The sequence below is a fragment of the Struthio camelus genome, chromosome 2, assembly GCF_040807025.1.
Source record: "Struthio camelus isolate bStrCam1 chromosome 2, bStrCam1.hap1, whole genome shotgun sequence".
NCBI lineage: Eukaryota > Metazoa > Chordata > Aves > Struthioniformes > Struthionidae > Struthio > Struthio camelus.
In genome coordinates this window covers 92040798-92063272 of record NC_090943.1, presented here as the reverse complement: position 1 = coordinate 92063272, position 22475 = coordinate 92040798, and the positions used below count along the sequence as shown (strand labels likewise).

At 40.0% G+C, this 22475-nt stretch overlaps 1 protein-coding gene across 38 annotated transcripts in view; it reads left to right on the top strand.

Moving 5' to 3' along the window:
- PIGN (phosphatidylinositol glycan anchor biosynthesis class N) overlaps nt 1-22475 on the top strand; it is a 129879-nt gene that overhangs the window by 80897 nt on the left and 26507 nt on the right. For 34 of the 38 annotated variants that reach the window (XR_011138990.1, XR_011138989.1, XM_068931546.1 and 31 more), the window contains 7 exons: nt 3614-3725; nt 9971-10079; nt 13961-14063; nt 16534-16636; nt 18807-18893; nt 21554-21609; nt 22095-22170. Coding sequence is in view for 32 of the 38 variants with exons in the window: in XM_068931546.1 (XP_068787647.1) it covers nt 3614-3725; nt 9971-10079; nt 13961-14063; nt 16534-16636; nt 18807-18893; nt 21554-21609; nt 22095-22170 (646 nt within the window). In the remaining 6 variants the exon portion in view is untranslated. The remainder of the gene's footprint in view (nt 1-3613; nt 3726-9970; nt 10080-13960; nt 14064-16533; nt 16637-18806; nt 18894-21553; nt 21610-22094; nt 22171-22475) is intronic. The other 4 variants (XR_011138994.1, XR_011138995.1, XR_011138992.1 and 1 more) reach the window with 1 other exon arrangement.

The following is a 22475-nucleotide window of genomic DNA, read 5'->3' as shown; positions in this document are numbered from 1 at the left end:
TCTTTCGTCATGCAAGTCATCTTTCGTATCTGGTTGCAGTCCAATTTATTGGCCTGAAGGAGGCTAGTGGTATCACTGTAGTTACTTCAGAAAAAGACTTGAATTGCCTTAGACTGCAACACTTCCTTCTCTTGTCTGGCAGAAGATGCTGTGCCCCATCAGAGCCAGGATGGCTGATCCTCAGTAAACTATAGGATTAGAGCAGTGATGTATGATTGCCGATAGAATTATGAGCCCAGATATTTTCAAAAGTATTGACATTCTGCCTTGATATTTTTCACTGTGATTTATATCTGTGTATTGCAAACCCTTTCTAGTCTTGATGTTTGGACATTAGACACGTGCAATAGATTTATTTTGGCCATGTTGCTGTCTCTTGGTTGTTTATGCACATGTTTATGTTTCTCCTGGTCCAAACTGAGCTTTTTTATTCCTTAGAACATTTGAGTACAGCTTAAAAAACAAACTGGAATTAGCTTACCTTCCAATTGTCTTCCCTAGCGTTTCTTTACATTCGGTTTACTCTGGCGGTACATCTTTCTATTTATTCTTCTAAAGCAACATTATACTTCTGAAACTGTGTATGTTTGTCTGAGTCTTGTTAAGGGAGTTCTGAAGTTGAAAAGGCTTGAAGCAACAATTTTTAAAAAATGTATTATATATGTGACATTTTGGGATATTGAAGATAAGGAGATGCTGGAAGGCAAAATACAGGAGGGAGAAATTAGAGTACCAGTGAGAAACAGGTGCATTTATTACATGTGCTCTTGAGTAGTAGCACTATGGGTCTGGTCAGGGCTTCTTCAGTATATTAGTAAAACTTGCATGGGATGAACAAGGAGTTGCTGATTTAGCTCAAGCATAAAATGAAAGCATACAAGAGTTGGAAGCAGGGTCAGGTGACCCAAGAGGAATATAGAAACTCCATCTGAATGTGCAGGGATGGGGTTGGAAAAGCCAAAGCACATCTGGAGTTGAATCTGGTGAGCAGTGTGAAGGGCAACAAGAAGGGCTCCTACAGGTCTATCAGCAGCAAAAGGAAGACTAGGGAAATTGTAGACCTGCTGCTGAAGGGGATAGGGAATGTGGTGACTAAAGCCATGGAAAAGGCCATGCCTTTTTCAATGCCTATTCACCTCTAGTCTTTACTGTTAAGACCAGTCTTCAGTAACCCCAGGCCTTTGAGACCCACGGGAAAGTCTGGAGTAAGGAAGAATTTCTCTTGGTAGAAGGTGGATAGGTTAGGAAACATTTAAATGAATTGCACATGCACAAATGTATAGGTCCTGATAGAATGCATCTATGAGTGCTGAGGGAGGTGGCCACTGTCATTGCGAGGCCACTCTTAGTCTTTGAAAGATTATTGCGGTGGTGAGAAGCTTCTGAGGACTGAAAGAAAGCAAATGCCACTCCTTCGAGAAGGGTAAGAAGGAGGATCTGGGGAACTACAGACTAGTCAGCCTCGCCTTGATCCCTGGGAAGGTGATGGAGCAATTAATCCTGGAAAGCATTTACTAATGCAGGAAGGACAAGAAGGTAGTTAGCATGGATTTATAAGGGGGAAATCACGTTTAACCAACCTGGTTGCCTGAGACGACTGGCTCAGTGGATGAAAGAAGAGCAGTGGATATTGTTTATCTTGACTTTAGTAAGGCTTTACACCCTGTCTCCTGTATTATCCTCAAAGACTAATGAAGTATGGGCTAGCTAAGTGGATGCTAAGGTAGACTGAAAACTGGCTGAACTGCCAGGTTCAAAGTGTTGTGATCAGTGGCACAAAGTCCAGCTGGAGGCTATTCCCCAGTGCTGTTGTACCCCAGGGGTGGACAGTGGGGCCAATATTTTAACCTTTTCATTAATGACCTAGACGATAGGACTGAGTGCACGCTCTGCAAGTTTGCAGGCAACCCGGAATTGGGAGGAGTGGCTGATTGTGCCATTCAGAGTGACCTCAACGGGCTGGAGAAGTGGGCAGAGAGGAACGTCATGAGTTGCAACAAAGGGAATTTCAAAGTCCTGCACTTGGGGAAGAATGCTGCCATGCACAAGTACAGACTGGGGACAGACTGGCTGGAAAAAACCTTTGCAGAAAAGGATGCAGGGGTCCTAATGGACAACAGGCTGAACACGAGCCAGCAGTACGCTCTTGCAGCAAAGAAGGCCAACAGCATCTGGGACCGTGTTAGGCAGAGCATTGCCAGGAGGTCGAAGGAGGTGATCCTTCCCCTCTAGTTGGCCCTGGTGAGACCATACCTGGAGTGTTGTGTCCAGGTCTGGGCTCCCCAGTACAAGAGAAACATGGACCTGTTGGAACAAGTGCAGCTTAGGGCCATGAACATGATGGGAAGGGACTGGAGAATCTGACATAAAAGTAGAGGCTGTGAAAGGTGGGTTTGTTTAGCCTGGAGAAGACGAAGATCTTATCAGTGTGTATAAATATCTGTTGGAGGGAAATAAAGAAGTCAGAGGCAGGCTCTTCTCAGTGATGTCCAGGAACAGGACAAGAGGCCATGGGCACAAACTGAAATTCCATTTAAACACAAGCAAAAACTTTTTTACTGTGAAGGTGGTCAAACCCTGGAACGGATTGCCCAGAGAGGATGTGGAATGCTTCTCCTTGGAGATATTTGAAACCTGACTGGGCAATGCCCTGGGCAACTTGCTCTTATTGACCCTGTTTTGAGCGGGGGGATTGGATTAGATGATGACCTGAGATCCCTTCCAACCTCAACTATTCTGTGATTTGGTAGCCCACAAATACATTCCAATATTGGCTGGATCATTACTGGAAAACTGATCTGAGCAGCCTTACTTTGCTGTGTAGTTTTTGTAGGTTTTTTTGCTGTGCCTGAGACAACACAATGAGCAGGGCAGTCATGGATAGGCATTTTTGCTCAGTGGGTTCTCAGTGGAGATGCCAAGGGACAAGTGGAAGTGAGGATTGTCCAGGTTGACTGTTTCCATGTCAAGGTTGTAGCATGATAAATACATGCAAAAATTTCTGCTGCCTTTACTGTTCCTCTGCTTGATGACTGAAGGAAGGCAATCATTAGTGTGGCTCTTTCAGTGAATCAAATTCATTATTTGGAACGGTATAATAATTAGCACATTTCTTTCAGTAATGCCAATCCAGTATTTTTTCTATGAATACCCGGTGAGTGATGATCTTCCTGTTAATTGTGCTATTATACCACCATTACTAAAAACACTCAGCATCTTTTAAAGGCTATTTCCCTGATAGATGCCAAACTTGAAACCATTAACTTTAGTTCACTGACCACTTTATTATTTCAGTCAAAGTCTTGTTTGAAGGTGATTGAAAGTAGCTAAAAATAACGGGTGCTGATTCAGTGACAGATAAGTCACACGACCAAGATGCAGGGTTTTTTGCCTCTGCTGTGGAAAGAGCATAATTTCCAATTTGTAGATGACAAGCTTATTTAAAAAAAATAAAAGTTCTGAATTTTATTTTTCTAAAACTCAATGTTGAAGTTTCTTAAAATGTAATGAATTATTTCATCTTAATGAAGAGCATTCCTATGAAAACTTATTGATGTGAAACTTATTCTTGATACTTTGTGGGATTTTGATGTTCTTTTGTTTATTTTTACAGAATAGCAGCTGGTCTGCTGACTCTTTTGATCTCTTGCTCCTACTTGGCTTTTTTTCGTAAAAGCAAAAATAGATACGTGAATAATGAAGATCTAAAAGTACAGTTTTATCAGGTCAGTTGCTACTTTTCAATAATTGTGAACGTTAAGGAGTTTTTGCACGCGTACTGTCTAAGAATCCATTCCTACCGTGGCCACAATTTTCAAGAAAATGATTGTTGCTAAGACCCTTGACTACTCCCTTCAAGAAGATCGTATGCACTTGGCAATGCGCACTTTTAAAAATGGTAACGTTGCATTGCCAGATGCAAAACATCCTGTATATGCTTATGTGTACTGATCCATAGTTGTGCACACGCATTCTGGTGCTCTGCTCTGAAAGTCTAACAGTTTGTTCCGCTGCCAGTCTGTATATGTAAATTCCAGTGTCCTTTGTGGGAATTTCACACGTGAGCCAAGGACATGGTTGCTCATTCAGGGATTTCTTTCCTCTTTCTGGGTGGCAGTTAAGAATCATGTAAGACTAATACAGAGCTGCTTTTCTGTTGGTTAAATCTTCTTTTGAATGTACGCTAAGATTTTCCTTTATAACCTCCTGAAGGAGGCAGATCTTTTTCATAGTATGTGCTAATTAAGTTCTAGAGAGCTTTTGAAATTCTAATAATACTTTACATGTCTGCTATCCTCATTTTTTTTAACTTGTTACAAGATAATGGTTTTACCTCAGGACCAATAATATTTCTTAAAAGCTTTATTGGTTATGAGTTGTTATGTGTTGGAATTTCTTACTGAGCTAAGCAATGCATTCATTGTATCAGTGATTGAGAGGCAGGGATCAAATTGATTAGGAGGAGGAGAGGACAGAAAAATGAGTGCTTTTAATGCCTTTACCTGTATGCACACGTTAATAGGATAATGGTTGTTTCTGTTAACTTTTTCTGTCTTAACTTTGGAAAAAAGATGTCCATTCCTTTCTTAAACATTTAAACCAAACAGTGCACACTGAAGATACAGTCAGCAGTGGATTTCCCATTGGAATGCCTGAAAACAGCCGCTGCAGAATCTCAGCAGCTATAAGTGTAACTTTGTGTAGTAGCTTACTGGGGATTTCTGAAGGATCCTGTGGGAATAGACATGTAGTCAAAGGGTATAAGACATGACAGGCTCTTTCTGAGCCAGCTTTAGAGAGTCAGGAAATTCTGTAAGCCCTGAGATACTTAATCAGGTGAAAAAAAAAACCCCTACCTGCTTCTTCAGGAATAAACGTTTTCCTTTTTCTCCCAACCGTTAAGAAGATTATAAAGCTCCTCCAGTTGTTCCTTTATCAGTGGGTATTTTACAATAATGGTGTGTAACTACTAGTCTCTATTGGATTTTTATTTCAAAAACTTCCATAGGAATGGAGATCATGGAGTCTACCATTCACATTCTGGGTGCAGGAAGGATGGGAGGGCAGAGTAATTCAAACTTTGAGTGGGAAAAGAACATTACAGGGTGCTCATGAACGAAGAGCTTTTTCCTCAGGGTTTAAATGTATGCGTTTGCTCTGAAACACACAGGAATGCTAAAAGAGAATGTTTGCCAGGAGACTATTGCTATTTCTGGACAACGGAATTTGCTTGTTCTCCCTTTGCTTTTCTTCTTGGGCTGAAGTTCTCAATGAGAGGAAAAAAGTCTTCAAAAATGCTGATTTGGAGCGTTTTGAACACGAGTTTGACGCACAGCTGCTGGGCAGGCTTAAGGCTAAGATGAAACTTCTCATCAGACAAGACATTCCTATTTCGTAGTCAGAGCGATCAGGGCTCTGACATCCATACAAGTGAACACGCGCAATCAGTTTCCTGCTCTGCATCTGTCAAGGGGATTCTTAGAAATAGTTTTTTCACCTTCCTGATATGTCCTATTAGGAGGCACTCATTGAAAGTTACGCATTCATCTGATACATAGTTCCTTTATAGACAGGAAAATGAAATTGGTTGTTTGAGGGTTCCCCATTCTGGAGAATGAGAAGATAGCTTAGTCTGCTACAGTTCATTCTTCTTTGTGTGTTGTTTTTCTGGAAAGTATTGACTGAAGTAGAAGGGAAAACATGATGTCTCTTCATCAGTGATCTTAGTGGTGTGTCTTGGGATTCTCTTAGCCACTCTGCTGACCTCTTCTATAGGTTCAGCTCTGAACAAAAACCTTTAAATTGCACAACGGAGTAGGAATCTCTGCTGGTTCTTGCTTTTTTACTGTCTTTCAGGGAAAGAAAATACTGATTTGGCCAAACTTCTCTGATCAGGGTGCCCCAACCCCTTTTTAAAAATCCTTTCCCTCTCCATTTTGGCAGTGTCTGTGTGCAAGAATCCTCTTTTGAATCTTTCATTTCACAGGACCTCAAGTTTTTCCATCTGCTTGTTTGGGATGAGGTGTACTTTCATACAAGAAATCTGACTAAAGTAGTTTTGGTTGCCTGAGGTTTTTTTTCCACAAGTTATTCTTTGAATGGCTCCTGAATAATGACACTTCCATTTTCAGTTTCTCTTTCAGAGAAAGAGAGGGGTTCTGCATAGCCTAGACTTTTTGTAGTGCTTGTGAGGAACTTTCCTCTCTTCGGAAGTCCATGGTTTTCCTCTCTCTTGCCCAAGTGGGCTTTCTTTTTTTATCTAAGAACTAGCCTGTGGTGAAGATGCCTTGCCTGGTAAGGAACAAAGCTTGTCCCATTAGGTTAATTACTGTCCATTCTGACAGAAAGGAACCTGAGTTTTAGCTGAGCATTTTGGCAGTGTGCTGATTCCTTTATGCTTTCATACCCCGCTGCTATTTGGAATGGCAGTGTTTAGATAGTGCCTGTACTGAGGTAGTTTAGGGGATTGTGCCACTCAAGTACAGGAGATTCAAACAGTTCCCAAGCCTGTTTTCTCACATCACATCTCTTTTATTTCCTGTCTACTCTATTTCTGTACCCTCTTGCTGAGATTTCATTGGAAACTGAGCAAGTGGACCTCATTCAGTAGGAGTTTGTTTTTTTGTGATGTGCACATTCTCTGTGCTTACAGCGTAGTTTCCTGAGAGTGAAATTTAAGGGCTGCTGTTGGCTCAGGGCATTGAGAGAAATTGCAGGTTAATTAATAACAAATACTTACAGAAGTTCTTTCTCCATACTCTTTATGTGTCAGAGCCCCACCTCCATCCTTAAGGAGCTTTGTAGTGAGGTGTGACAGTGGAGAGAAACCAGTGAAGTGGAGAGAGTGGAGTCGGTATCTCACTTTACTGTTTAAGCCAGCTGGGGAATGCTTGTTGCTTGTGGTAAGGCAAGTGAGAGATGCCACCAACTTTTTGACAGTTGGCAGAGACTCTCTGAGTAGGCAGAAATAACGGCAGCTTGCATCTAATGCTCCACAGAGAAGATATTTCCCTCATGTTCAGTCCTGAACTGTATTTTAGTGTTGGTTTCTCCAAGGATGCACCAGAGATGCTTACAACTTGGCAAAGGAGTATACAAACCTATTGATCTGAGAAACCGTTTACAGACTATTAATTTGTTCATTGTTTTTTGTACCTACACATTAGATTTCCAACAAGTGTGTTAACCTTAAAGAAACAAAAAAGTCCTAGACAACCAAAAAACATGATCAAAAAAATTTTTCAGTGAACGTGTATAGATATGGAAACAAAAAAGTAAAAATAAAAACTTAAATAACTTCATTATGGTTGCACCAACGTTTCTGTTACACCTTCAGTTATGCCTAGACCTACTTTTGTAGTTTTGATAGAATTCACTGTTGCTTGAGGCAGAAGATACTAATTACTCCCCCGTAGTTTCTGAAACCTGCCAACAGTGTCTCAGGAGTTTATTTTTTTTTTTTAGTATCATTGAAGCAGGAATAACATTTTCAGCTGAATTTTCTTTGCTGTGGCAAGGAAAGCATTGTCTTTTGGTTAATGTCACTTCTGTCTTTGAAAAGTCGTTAAGGCTTCAGGAATAGTCAAGGTGAAAGTTATTTGTAATTTATCAGTTAGGTAGCTGCAGTGTTTACTGTAAAACTTAATTTTTTTGCTGGAGTTTATCTAGCCATCAGTTTATCTAGCCGTTTCCAAGCAGTTTCGTAGGTGATGTCCAGTTTTTGTTGTACTGCCAAAAAAAGCTGCTGTATCCGTTGGTTGGTAATGCTGGGCCACAGTGGGAATCCATGTCAAACCCATGGGATTAGCATACAGGGGGAGTGTTTTGAACCCACTGCGCATATAGTCCAGTTGATGATGCTGGGCCGTATATCATTATCTCTATGGGTTGTTATCGCGGTAGGCGCTTAGTAGAGCGCAGAGCCTGAGCTGCTGGCAAAGAGGTGGTGGGACCGTAGATGCCACCCTTGACTTCCTCTTTCTAGCTGTGACCTACAGGTGATTGTTTCTTAGAGGCTGGCAGTCCAAGAGGCTGTCCAAGAATATTCTGTGGGATTGCCTCAAGGGAGGTAGTAGGGGGAAAGACGACTGATTCCTGAGTCCTCGGTTTACATTTCCAAGTAGTTTCTGAGGTGTTCCAGTGTCCTAGAGGCCGTCCGTGAAAGCAGAGAGCAGCTTTTAGCGTTAGCTAAGTTGTGAGCACAGAAGTCTCGGAAGCAGATGCTGAGGCTCCCCCAGGACCCTAGCATAGATCTAGCAGCAGTAAATCAGGTTTCCTGATGGGCCTAGGTCATCACAAATCTTAAAACGGAGTGTTTTGGAGGTATGAGATATACTTAGGGGAAATGACTCGAAGTGAATGCAGTGTGACTTCACTAGTGATTAGGGCATAGCAGAAGGATTGCCAGAGCTCACAGGCACTAAAAGAAGTTGAAAAGATGTATCAAAGGGAAGAGGGGTCTGGCCTGAATACAGCAAAAACATCCCAACTAAACACCAGAGGCCTAATTGAGCCAATCCCTTGAACTCTTGGAGGCTTAATTCTTCAACTAACTTATGTCATGCAGAAATATAACTTGTGTATTAATTAAATTAATTAAACCAGCAGACACTGAGTTTCTCTAAAACCAGGGTGTAAGAGGATGCTGTGAAACTTGTTCTCTGCGTAGGTACCACTAGATGTCAGTGCATATGGAGGGAGAATGGTAGCTATTCGAACAGTAAAAAGGGAAGGCTGTGAAAAATATCTGGTTGCTTTGCACCGATAAAGCCGCAAGTACAATTATATCTTGTAATGCCATTTTAAATTACATGTTTACAAAGTGCCATGTATGCCTAATTTGCCTCTTAGGGGAACCTGCAAAGTTGTAAATAAATAGCAGTAATTGAAAACTGGGCTGAAGCGTTTTCTTGGATAATTTTCTGCTTCTCTCAAAAATAACTGTCTCACAGGATAATTTTCCTAAGGTTATTTTGTAGCTACCTGATGACTGATTGCTGTCTCTTGAGTTATTCAGGAGAAACCCCATTTTTTTTAGCCTAACTGCTTCCCCACAGGAGAGGACTGCACTTGAGATGATTCAGACCAGTTCATTTGAACAGGCTGCTGAAACTGCAGCTTCTTTCCAACTGTTAAAATTCACCTTCAATCTGCTCTGCTGCTGCCAGCTCCTCTGGCAGGAGGTCTGCTGCCCCTGCAAAGCTCCTTGCTTAACTTACCTTCCTCTTCACCCTGTACCTGATATGGTGGAGAAGCCAGTGGTTCTGCAGGTTCTTTGTCATTGCCATTCAAATGAGTACTTTTCTGCCTCTTTGATCTCTGCTGCTTGTTTGGTTGTTCATTCAGTTTCTTTTTTCATACTTAAACTTATTTTAAAAAAAAAGGGTGGGGGAGAGAGGTGGGAGGGGGATGGTTAGGTTATAAAGAAGGGCGTTGGGTTATAAAAAGGGACTTCCATGTTGAGCCCTGATTTGTTGGTGGATTCTTGCAGTGTCTAGCAAAATGCAATATATACTTGTGTGTGCATGTCAAAAAAAACAAAAGCAAGGGCACAGGCAACTTTACTTGAAGGCTTTGGAAGGCTTATAAGGTGTTGGCTAAAAAAAAATGGTTTGCATAAAAAAAAAGGAGGGGTCATATGTTTTTTCTGCTTTACATGAGTGTTTAAGGAGTTACTATTGACAGAGGGCATAGCATTTCAAGTTGATCCAGGACATTTGTTTAAATGATTTAAAAACAGCGTCAATAAAAAAAGTTTGGAAAGAAGTATTAAAAAGCATAAGTTTTTAAGAAGCGAGAAATGTTTGACTTGCATATCAGAGAGTCTCCTCAGGCATTCTCTCCCGCTTCCTCTTGTGTTGATTCAGATGTGGGGTTTATACAGCTCTGAAACAACAGTTTACATATTTTAGTATGGGAAGACAGAGATCTCCACATTGCTTGTGTGTTTAATTGTCTCATTTCTTTCTAGATGTTGAGCATTGCACTTTCAACATATGTTGTGAGCAGTACACACAACAGTCTTCAGAACAAACAGGGATTGCCAGTATTCAATCAAATTATTAGCTGGACAACTCTAGGTAAGATCATCTTCTCTTCCCAAGCTGCGTGCTGATAGTTGGGTTTAGTGGGTTTTTTTTTTTTTTTTGGTGGGGGGTGGGGGAGAGGGAACAAGGAGGGAGGCAGACTTTGTATTAACATCTTACTCCTTTTTGCACATTTTCCTTTATTTTAATCCTGTTAGTTCTTAAATGTGTTCACCATCCTTCTTTTCCAAGTTAGTTTTTTTTTCTAATGAATGTAATTCCTAAAACATTACTCTTTTGTAAGTTTGTGATAAAAAGTGAACAACTTTGATTTACAAGTAGCCTTATCTTTTGTTTTGAATATTTTGAATATCTCAAAGATCCCTTTTAGGGATATAATGGTACCAATTCCATTTTTGCTTCGCTTGAAGCCAAAGAAGGGCAATCTGGTTTGTTCCTCAAGCAAACCAGTTAAACTCAGGGAAGTGAGGAAAAGCTGGTTCCTGTGTTTCAATAAAGACTGAAGCTGCAGCTGATGGCAGAGACTCTTGTGGTATTAACGTGCTGTTCAGAACTGCCATACAAAATTTTTGTGATCTGATGATATTAATACAGGTTTGATAACTCTTAGAAACTTATTAAAGAAAAAAAACAGCGTAAAGCACTGGATTTTTCACCATTCTAAAATTAAAATCTGAGGATAATTAAACAGAGCGAATATAATCATCATTGAGGCTATGGGATACAGTAGAAGAAAACCTTTGTTTCAGCTATAAAAAAAATCTGTTGGACTCCATTAGAAAATGTTAGGCATTCTTTATCCCTGATTAATTGTGGTGTGTGGGAATTTTAGAGCTAAATGTATCCCATTTATGGCTTCATAGCATCTCTTTGCTAAAATTCAAGACCAGGAATTTAAACTTTATTTTTTTTATGGCAGAATTATGACTCTTGTTAGCTAGTTGCTGGATGTCCTATGTGCATTCCTGCAGTGGTGGCGTTGTTGTAACTTAAGCAGAGATTGTTAGTTTTAGCAATCTTTTGTTTGAGGAAACAAGTTTAAGATTAGTATAACTGACTGTGATTAATGTGTGCATGAGGGGGGCTCTCTTTGTAACGTAGTTTTCTTTGGAGCATTTTATAGCACCATCATCCTTTCCTGACTCTTCATAGCCTGCTAAGCTATGTAGTGATCTCTGTGTGGATGAATTCCACGCAGTTTGAAAAGCCACTGAAGGCAATGATGTCCTGTTTGGCTTACTGTAACAGGAATTGAGGGTAAAGGTTAGTTTTTCCCTCCTGTGTAAGGGTGAGAGAAAAATATTTTTCAGCTAAGAGATGACTTGGGCAGTCAGAGAAATATAGAGTTAAGGAAAAGGTGTATTAGAAATTCTCGTTGCTGCAGGTGATGTTTCTGTGCTAAAATTAAAGCTAAAACTGAAATAGACTGCATGAACCTGAAAAGTCTACTTGCTGCCACAGTGGTATTGAATATTTTAGCAAAACCTTTCAGACTGGAAGTAGTCATTTGTAGTGGATATGATATAAAAGGTAGGAACTTTATGCTTTTATTGAAGCTGCTTTACATAATTAAACACAGAACAAGGTAGGTAAAAAGCTTAGGCATCTAACAGAGTGTCCTCAATCCTCCTGTTGGAAAGAAATGCCTTATCACTAGTGTAACCACAAGCTAGCATCTAGCTTGTCACGAGCGTCTACCACAAGCGTGGCATCGTAGCAGTTAAGGTATCAAGGTCTGATGTAGCTTTCCAAGCCTATCACCATCACGGGAGGGTGAGATTCCTCTTCATCCTTTTCTGGAAGAGAATTCTGGAAGAATAGCATTGTTACTGGCTGAACTCATATTTTTGAACCTCAGTATATTAATATATTTAAGTTATCACAGTTAGACAGTTATCAGTATTTATTCATGATATTGGTAAGCTGGAAATGGCACTTCCATTGTTTTCTAGCAAATTGTTCCCCCCTTCCCAACTGTTTGTTCTGATAAATATGAAGTCTACCTTGTTTAAAATTTTAATTTAAGCCTGAAATACTTTTTTTTAAAGAAAGATTGGTCCTTGGAGAACCAGGCAAGTGAATTGGTCATGTGTTCCTACAGGCCTAGAGGAAGAGCTGACTTTAGCTGTTGCACCAAGTTAGTGCAACTTAACAGCAAGCAGACAGAGGTAAACTCAGCAATCAGTGTGGATCCAGCTGCTTCCTGTGTTCTTCAGAACCTTCTTTTTTATGTTAGCAGATATTTTTAAATAAATCTACATTATATTTCAGCCAGATTTTTTCATCAGCAGAAATGTACTTTAGCCACGTGACAAATTTTGAGGACTTCCATGTTATAGCTGTGGGCAGGGCGCATGTAGAGAGATGTGCATGGGTGAACCAGAAACCTAGAGGTCTTTTGATGTTTAATATCTGATGTGGTACCTCTGAGATGGAAGAGAAGGGACAATTATAACCTGCCAGCCACTCGTCTGTTCTCACCTACCATTGTGCAAACTTTAGAGGGCAATATACATCTGATGTGTTTGGTCTCATTCATTCAGAGGCCAGTTGCCACACTGAATTTCTTTCCACCAGTTCTGACTTGTGGTGAATGTCCTTGGAATTTCTCCTTGAGCAGGGCCTTCTTTAGGCCCAGAATGATACAAGTGATGCTGAAAGGCTGAAGCACCCTTGAAATGAAGTCGTTTACTCAGTTATTCTAACAATGGCTGAGCCTGGAAGCCAGGAAATAAAACTTGCTGACCCACAAATTTTAGAAACTGCCTCTATTCATGGATGTGTTTACTAAAAGTACTATTAAAGAGCTATGCTATGACAATGAACACAACCAAACAATGCACTTCCTGTCTATTATACTTTTATTACTGAATCAGGTAATTATTCATTAATTACGACTTACTGTTGATGCAGACTTTGAGTGATTCAGTAATGTTTGGGGATCATAGCACATTGAAGAATGACACCAATGTTATTTGTCAACTCCCTTTACGAAGAGATCAAATAAAATTCTTACATATATAACTCAGGTTTAAAATGGCCAAATGGCAGCAAATGCTTTTGCCTCTCCCTTTCCCTTCTGCAAGCACTTGGACGCTTTCCCTCTTCTTTTCTTCACCTTTATGCATCCGTCCAGTAAGCTGTATTTCCTCTCTCCTGTGAACTCTTGGGCCCTGTCCTCACCTGTAGAAGTTCTCCTGTGAGAGGAGGCTCCTCAGAGGCAGCACTGACTGTGTTAACCAGGGCTGGTTGCTTGGTCAGCTGAGTAATGGACAGCACAGAAGAGATGCAATACAGTTGTTAAGATTCCACACCTGCATTAGAGAAATACTTTAGATATTAAAGGCAAGAAGACACATGAATTAGAGTGGATAGGTCCCCTGTAGTTCCTTAAATCCTCATGTTTTTAAACCTTTCAGCTATAGAAGCCAAGAAGTTGATAGTTTCTATATTTAAACACTGCCAGTATTTTCAGTTGTACCTCAAAATGTAGCAGGTTTCCTAATGCAATACAGCAGAGCAGTGGTTCTGTAACTGCAGTCCTTGAGCTGCTGGAGGTCCTGAAGGCCATGGTAAGTGGTTCTCAGGGTCATGTTAAAGTTGTTTTTTTTGGGGGGAGGGGGGGTACTACCATCTGAGTTATCTGAAGGACATAGCAGTTCGTGAGAAATTATGATGTCTGTGGGCTAGACAGGCAGGAAATTAGTATGATAGAGCATCCAAGTTGCTTCTGATAAATATTAAACATCCTGAACGCTTGGGTTTCTTTAGCAAAAGTAACTTCTGAAAATAGGGGCATATATGACCAGATTTGAATTGCTGTATATTAAATGCTAAGCTTTGAAGAATTTTATGTTGTTCGTGAGGCTGAAATGTTCTGCATATAGGGACTGACGGATTTGTTTTTGTTGCAGTTTCTTCCTCAGTGTTGCCTTTACTGAGCCCCACGTTTCTCTTTCAGCGACTGTTCAGCATACTGCTCTCCCTGATGTCCACCTACCTGCTCCTCAGCACAGGGTACTTCTTTGTAACTCTGTTTGGGTTGTTCTTACATACGAAATCAGGGATTAAATGTGAAATTGTCTGCTGAATCTCATGAACGTTTCTATTAAAGATGTAAAGTTTGCTTCCAACTGAAGTCTCACCATTTATCTTGTTGTTTAGCTTCCTAAATAAAATTTCAGGAGAACTTCCAAGGTTATCCATGTATTATAAGCGTTCTGTTTTGTTGACATTCCTTTCAGCTAGACCAGGCAGTGGCCGGAAGGATATGTATTCAAACAATCTTGTAACAAAATAATGAAATCTATTTTAATTTATATCTTTTGTTGTTTTGATACATGTTTTTCTGCTCACAAACAGAAAGAAATAACTTTAATCTCCCAGCTGCTCGACATTTGTGTCTAACTATGGCTTAAATGGCACACTATAGGAAACAGCCCTAAAATGAGGGATAATTTTCTTCAATGAGATATTTTCATGGAAGTTGTTTTTATCAAAGAGATTCTAGACCCCCATAAAGAGCAGAGCTTGCGTCTTTTCAGATAAAAGTCAATTCCCCAGGGTATGAGATGGAAGAAAACAAGTGTCAGCCAATCTCATTTTTTTCCAGACTCGGTAGGTCTTCAGAGCATAATTAATAGGGAGTATAGGAACCATTCCTTCCCCCTCACCTCCCACTTATCCTTTGGATTTAATTATATTGGAAAAAGCGGAATAAATATCTTCCAGGAGACATTTTGCCTCTTGTGGATTTATTCATTTCAGATGAAGTCTCTCTCCCTCCTTCTCTCTCCCTCTCTCCCCCCCCCACCACTGCCTTCCCTCTCCCCCCCCCCCACCACCGCCTTCCCTCTCTCTCTCCCTCCCTGGTATGTTTTTTTTTTTTTTCTTCTCCTGCCTTCCCCTTCCTCCCACTTCCCCATTTCCCCATTAAGGTTTTGATCCGAATTTTGATCCTACTGTGGACCTGCACCAAACCACTTGAATGCTGACAACTCTCTCCTGTCATCCTACAGTGTTCAGAAAGACAGACAAATTCTCCAACAATTCGTTAAAAAAAAAAGAGGCAAAACCAAGGATTTTGGTGCCAAAAGCATGCAGTGTTTCTCTCCTCAGTGCTCTGTTAGATCCCCTAATGCTAGCACGGTGCCCTGCTTGGGTAGCTGCAAGCACCTCTTCAGGTGTAGCTAAGGCAAAGAGTTCAAGTCAGCTGTAGAACGTGGCTATTTATGCCCAGGTGTCACTGACTTGAAGACAGTCAGTTTGTGAGCAAGCATAGACCACTGGGAGCTTTGCAGGCATTTTTGTTACTGACAGATCAAACATTGCCATCTTGATGCTCATTAACTCCTTGTTGTTTGGATAGTTAGATACTTCTGCTTTATCTAAAATGTTTTGTTCCAGTTTGAAACTGTTTTGTAGCTACATTGCAGGAGAAATCTAAAGTAGAAACAGTACCAAGATTAGCTACACTGAGTTTCATGTTTTTAGACAGCTCTGAGCCCCCCCCCCCCCCAAAAAAGGAAGAAAACTACAATCTTTCAATATTAGTGTCATAGTCAGTGTCAGTTATAATTTTATCCTCCTTCCTCTTCCCTTCTAGCCTTCCCCCCTCCCCCCCCCAAAAAAAAAACCCACCTTGATACACACCGTCACTTGCAACTATGGCATAGAAGGCAGGGAGGAATTAATATTATCCAATGGCATTGTAACTCCCAAGTTACTTGGAGGGGAGTTAATTTGTCTATTTCTCTCAAGTAAATGCATTCATAGTTTGCTATGCTTGAGTGCTCTAGGTGCCAGGAGTGAGTCTGATACTGGAGGATAGCACAGCTGCCTTGATTAGAGCATAACTTGACACTGGCATTGAGATAGATGGAAGTATGTAGTGAAGAAAAAGATGGTTTGACTTTGGTGAAGCATAATGCTGTTTTTATCATTTAGCTGCCTCTCTCCTAGGAGCTGGATTGAGATCACCAGAATAAGTTTGTGATTGAGCCCTAAAGAGAGAAACTTGCTAGCTGCTGTCTCGTTAAGCCAGACTGCACCTCCTGTTCTCAAGTGCAAATAGCTCTTACTATAAAATTTTCTATTTTGTAGAAAGCAGGTGCTAAGTGTGTTTTTTTTCCCCTATTCCTTTTTATTTGGTCTGGTTTTGTTAAAATTAATCATCATACCAAAGGGCACCCATCTGATGTTGCGGAGGCCATGCCATCACATTTCTTTACTAGAAATGTGAACATTGAAGATCCAAAAAAACCAAAGCTGAAGCAGCTTCTGTCTCTCCTACACCTACCATTTAATCACTGTATGATTTTAAACTTCACCGACAAACTATGAGTACACCTCAGAAATGGGGAGAGAAAGGAGCAGGGTGCTGCTTGGTCGTTGGTGTGTCATGTGTTTAAAGAAAAAAGTCAGTGTATTTGATGTTAAATAGTTTTTAGTGACTGCACTTACTGTGGTTAACTATATTTTTGTTCAGATATGAAGCTCTCTTTCCACTGGTGCTGTCTGGTTTGATGTTTGTGTGGATAAATATGGAACAAGAAGCACTGCAGCACTACAGTCTTTCACTCAAACCAAAGGTAACAGCTGCAAATAGTTATATTTATGTCAGGTTAATTATCAGCTTTATTGTCTTTTCCTTGAGGTACAATAAATATTCTCAGGGGTTTTCTTAGAGCAACACTTTGCAATTCTTTCTTTTGAGTTTGGAAAGCCAGTATCAGCTCTGTTATAAAATGGGAATGTGACCTTGTAAAAGAGATTTATATGAGATTTTATTGAAGATATTCCTCATCAGAGCCATTCCTGAGAATGCAGGAAATCTGTTTGACTTACTGATATATTCTGTAAGCTACAAAGCTCTGAGGTCTTTGAGTGTAGTTCTAAATCAGAATAGGGTATAATAACTCTCTTGAGATTAAGTATAATATTGCTGTACTTTCTCCTCTTTTGATAGAAGAGTCACAAATGTGCATGTGAGAGGCTGAAATGACCCATAGGAAATATCGGAAATCTTATTTGACTTTGCCCTGCTACTCTCTTTCTTCAAGGGTAGTGTTTTATTTCTGATTAGACAGACAAGGAGCCGGCAACTAAACTGGAAGCAGTACATTCTTGGATTTTCCTGGAGAGGGAATTTTGTAACATGCATCAATGCAATTTCTTTCACTCTAAGATTTAGTGTATTGTGTCAGCAATGTTCAAAGCCCATGCTGCTCGTATTGCCGCTTTGCTCTTAGTCGTTGAACCAATGGTTTAAAATGCTGTGGTTATGCCTTGGAGTTGGTTAGAACCAAAGGGCTTGTTACGGAGTTGCCTGGCTGTGCTGAGCCAGGCAGGTGGTGCAACACTATTCTTTCTCATTTCTCCCAAGTGGGCTGACGTTGATGCAGTTTGTGGAGAATGTGGGTTAGGATGAATCGGAGTTGCTGGAGTCGTTTGTAAGAGAAGCTGCGGTACAGATTTTTCCTTCCTTTTGTAGCTCATAATAATGCAGCGAGTTGGGAAAAATGCCAGGTCGTGAAACCTGAGCAAAAGCATTCAGCAGAGCGCACCTTACAAATACTGTGTTTTTGTGTTTGACCTGCAAGGGAAATGATTTTAAAACTTGAGAGAAAGCAGGATTTACCAATTGAAGGCTGTATGTCAGAAATGAAAATGGGGATCACTGCTTTTTATTTACATTACATATACTTAAGGTATTTCACATGGGTGTGTTCTGAAGCATCTTTAACGACAGAAGAGGAATCTGGATGTGAAATATGTACACTTAGTTGTACATAGCAACAGGAGGTTTCTGGCACAGCACAGTCATCTCTAAGATTTATTTCCTGCTCCAGGACCCACTTTGACCTTTTGCATGTTGTAACAAGGCATCTTTGACATTCGTCTGCCTGATAGAGATCTAATGTTCTAGCTTGTTTAAAAATAAAATTCTATTAAAGTAATATATTAACAGTGATTAACCCCTAATGAACCAAATGCAAATGAAAAGAACACAAGTGAGCTGTAATTAAGTTTTCTGTTGTCACTCCCTGTATGTCTGCTGACCTTTGTTTTGATTTTAAATGAAAGGAATGATAATGCTCAGTCCTGGTTCCCCTTTTTAGATTAGAAAAATCATCTCTAGAATGACTGTTGATGTTTGTCATAAAGAAAATTTTACATTTGAGAATCCAGCTCAATTCTCTGATGACAAGAGATTATTTTTAATTAAATTGTTGACAGTATTGAGTATCTATTACTTATTTTTTTTCTTTTCCTCAGTAAAAAGTTCATTGGCCTCTTAAATTCCATGAAGATAATTCCTCTGAGTGAAGGAGATGGAGGATATTTTACTATTCTCATTCACAACATAAGTCAACTGAAGATATTTGCAGTCGTTTATTGCTGTGGGTCTTTATCCACATGCTCATGTGAGCAGTGAAAGTTTGTGTGTTTGTGTGTAGGAGGAATATTTATGATAAAAAAAGATGATAAATCTAATGCATAGAACTACTTCTTTAGTGTAGGCAACAGCAGAAATTCTACTATGTTCATTTGATCATCTCACTTGTACAATCCTTCTGGCTAGTTTGTTAAAGTATAATGAAAATATGCAAAAGATTTGCAGTACTCATCAGGATGCCACAGCAATAACACTTGATGGGGAAGTAGGTTTATTTCTCATTCATTCCAGTAAAAATATGGTTTGTATATCAAAATACTTCAGTTGATATTATGTATTGATTTCTTTTGCTGTCTTTTCAGCTTGCTGTTCTCAACTTCTCCTATGCTACTGATATAACTCATTTTAGACAGCTCCACCTGGATGACATCCGTAGGTCTTTCTTCTTTGTATCCTTTTTGCTGGTTGCTGTGTTCCAGGGGAAAAAAAGATGGGTTACTTTCAGAAGGTACTGCAACCAAAATCAGTAGTCTGATAGCAGGTGCAAACAGAAACTGGTAGACTCTGATCAGAATGATTTGACTCGTGCTGCTCAAAAGACCGTGGTCTTGTTCATTATGTTTTGGATAGAATGATTCTGTACAAACTGCACTGCTTTGGGATCTGGCTCCTTGGCCACTCTGAAAAATTTGATCTCTTATGACCATACAGCCAAGTTAAACTTTCTTCTAAGGGGACCCGTTTTGAATTTGGTTTTATTACTTTTTGTCTGAAGGGAACTCATTCAACCTTCACGGACTAGTTGGAAAACGTGATATTAAAATTATTCTTGCTTTCTCAGTTTAGACTATGGCTGTAAATTAGGAAGAAAATGCTATGGGCAGGCGTAGACCATGGCCAGCCAGATGAGATGAGAAGGAAAGTTACTGCAGGCTCTAAGGAAAAGTGTTCCCAGAATCTGGCCCAGAATTATTTATAGTATATGTTGTTTCCGCTGTTAGAAATGCTCCTGGCTTGGTTGGGAGGTGTTGTTTGTTTGTTCACTGAAGTAACAATTATTTTACATACCTGAAACTAAAATCGCTGTTGATGACTTTTTTTAATACTGTAAAGAGTTGGTGATCATACCATTTTTCTCTTTCATCATGTAATTGCAGTTAGGTGAGGGTGATTTGGCAGCAAGGGGTAATGGGTGTGTAAGTGGGAGAGAAATTATGAGCAAGTCTGGAACAGAAGGGTTTCTTGTTTGTCATAGCTGGAGCTGAGGCGGCAGTTGTCTGAATGCCAGTTCCTACAAAAACGGGCTTTATAGTTTGTAGGATAACCAAATCAGAGAGGGTTCATCAGAATCACAGAGTAGAGGCTGGAGTTAATTGAAATTGGGAACCTGCAGAAGAGGAGGTGAGACTGGTACCTTGTTAAAAAGGAAGTTTAGAGCTAAGGAAGGAGGCAAAACGATTTAGTAGGTGCTGAGTATTTGTGTTTGCTTTGGGGTGTACCTGAAAAGCAGCAGAGACTCCTTGCAGTAAACTTCGCTATTTCAGTTGCTATTTTAGTATAAAGACAAAGCTAAACCAAACTAAAATTTAGTAAAGCTATTATTGTTTGTCAGATACTAAAAACTGGCTGAAACAAAAAAAAAAAAAGAAATATGATTTTTTTTTTTAAAAACTTCAACATAATCGTTCTCTAACCTCATCTTAATCTAAAATACCTGAACATATTCTGTTCAGCTCCTGAAAAAATACATGCCTTTTACTGAGACCAGGCACAATAAATACCAACTCGGAAGAGTTTTTTAAACTCGTTTTAGAAGATGGTTAGCAATTAGAAATAGTTGTGCTAAAAGAGAAGCCTTCTCTACTGGAGCAATCACATTGCAACTATGACCCTGTAAATTGTGTATCCTAAAAGACTGTGTCACGACTCCCGTTTAGGACCCAAGAGTCAGCCTCTCCTGAGGGGCCTTGTAGCCTGATCTTCCAGAATAAGATGCAGATTGCATATGCTTAGCATCTTGATTAGGCTGCAACTCCTACTTATGTGCTACTGGGCTCTTTTTTTCTGTTTTATTACAGAATTGTTGTTCTTATGAATCTTAGCTGGCAGAATTGTGCTGTGCTGCTAGATTACTATGTTACTAAACTTGAAATGATGTGATACACTTGGGAGGCATAATTTCTTTAGTTATGCTGACCTAATCCTTCCAAAAAATTGCAGGCAGAATCCCAACGATTCTGTTGTAGAGTTCATAGCAAAATGTTTATGCAGAGACTTAAATGGTCCAATGCAGGAAACTATAACCAGACTGGAGTGACCAGAGGGAGCTCTAAAGACAGGAGCCATTGTCAGTGTCTAAATCTCTGGCTGATGGAAAAGAGAAACTAAAACCTTTCTTTAATGGAAGAGGTGTGAGCCGTAATGGACCCCAATATGCTCCAGAGGTAGAAAGATACCGTCCTCCCCCTTTCCTGGTCTCATATAGCAACAAGGGTTATATCTGTCTGAAAAGGGTAAGTTTATAAAAACTTCTAGCTATGCAGATCCTGCCAGAATCCTTCTTTCCCCCCACCCCGGTAGGGAATAACTGGGAGTCCCGTGTTGCGATGGATAGGCTCAGTGCCAGCTTTGACAAGAAAACTATGGGAGGGATAGTGTAAAAACCTTTACTCTTGTTTCTCAGCTAATGGCCCCTTCCACGGTTGATTCCTGGGATCTACATTGGTGTGCAGTACCCGTGCGTACGTCATTGCCTTCTGCAAGCACGTGTACATTTGAAAGTGCAATTGGGACTGTTGTCCAGATACGTTCCTACCTCACTAGGGGCCTAGGAAAAACAAGTTGCATCTCTCCGGCAGCGGCTTCGAGACAGGCTCTAAAATCTCACACATGCAGTCGCTGTCTTTCAAAATCAACATAGTCATATCTGAAATGTTGCGTAGAGCTAGACAATACTTTGTGTTTCTTAACTGCAGTGTAAAGCTGTAACAGTGGGTCAGCTTCTGGTAGTTTCATGACAGGATTTTGAAAGCAAACCGCAATGAAGGGGAAAAATGTTTTTGTTTTACTGTAACTGTTTCTGTGGTGTATTTTCCTTAGATACATCTAGGTTTTCTTCATAGTGACAGCCTTTTTTGGCACTGGCAACATAGCTTCTGTTAACAGGTAAATTTTATTCATTCATTTGAAAAGCAGCAGGGTGCAAAAAACCTCCCTACAGTTAGCATGCTGAATAGAAATTTGGATAGCAAAATCGGCAGCGTTAAAGCAATAGTCAGTGGAATAATAATAACAATTCATTTCATTTCTGCTCTGTGCAACAAGCTCCCCAAGAGCCTGAGCTTGTCGGTTACTAGGTCATCTCAGTTTCCACTGGAGTTTATTGGCAGCGCGAGTTCAGAGAGCTCAGCTGTTCCCTGGCAGCGTGGCACCTCGAAAAGCACACGTAGAGAAAAAATGTAGAGAAAGAAAAGTGAGGTGAATAGTCCTTGCTAATTTAATACTTGAGCAAGACAAGAAGAAGTTGGAAGCCTTGCTTAAAAATGTGTATACACACTGTGAGTTAGAGGAATAACTAAATAACTCTGCTTTTTCTAATGGAAAATGCCGTTTCGAAGATAAGTTGTAATGCCTTTTTCATGCTTCTCTAGTTTTGATCCAGCTTCTGTCTATTGTTTCCTGACCGTGTTCAGTCCCTTTATGATGGGAGCCTTGCTTATGCTGAAGGTTAGTGATCTTATCTTAGTGAACTTTTCTCGAAGAACTGTTTAATAAATAACATACCATGCACACAGTTGTTACTTTGCAGTTTACGAAAACATTTGAGATCCATTAACTCCCTTAATCACATGTGCAGCTTTCAGCCTCTGTGGTGTTTCTAGATAGGCCCATCTAATTCCCTAAAAGAGAGACCCTAAAGTATATAGAAAATATAACTTACCTGCATTAGATTGGTCTATTGTATTTAAACAAAAATTTTAAATGTTGAAAAGGCTTTTAAATTATTTAACAAATGATAAGTTTTCCCCATA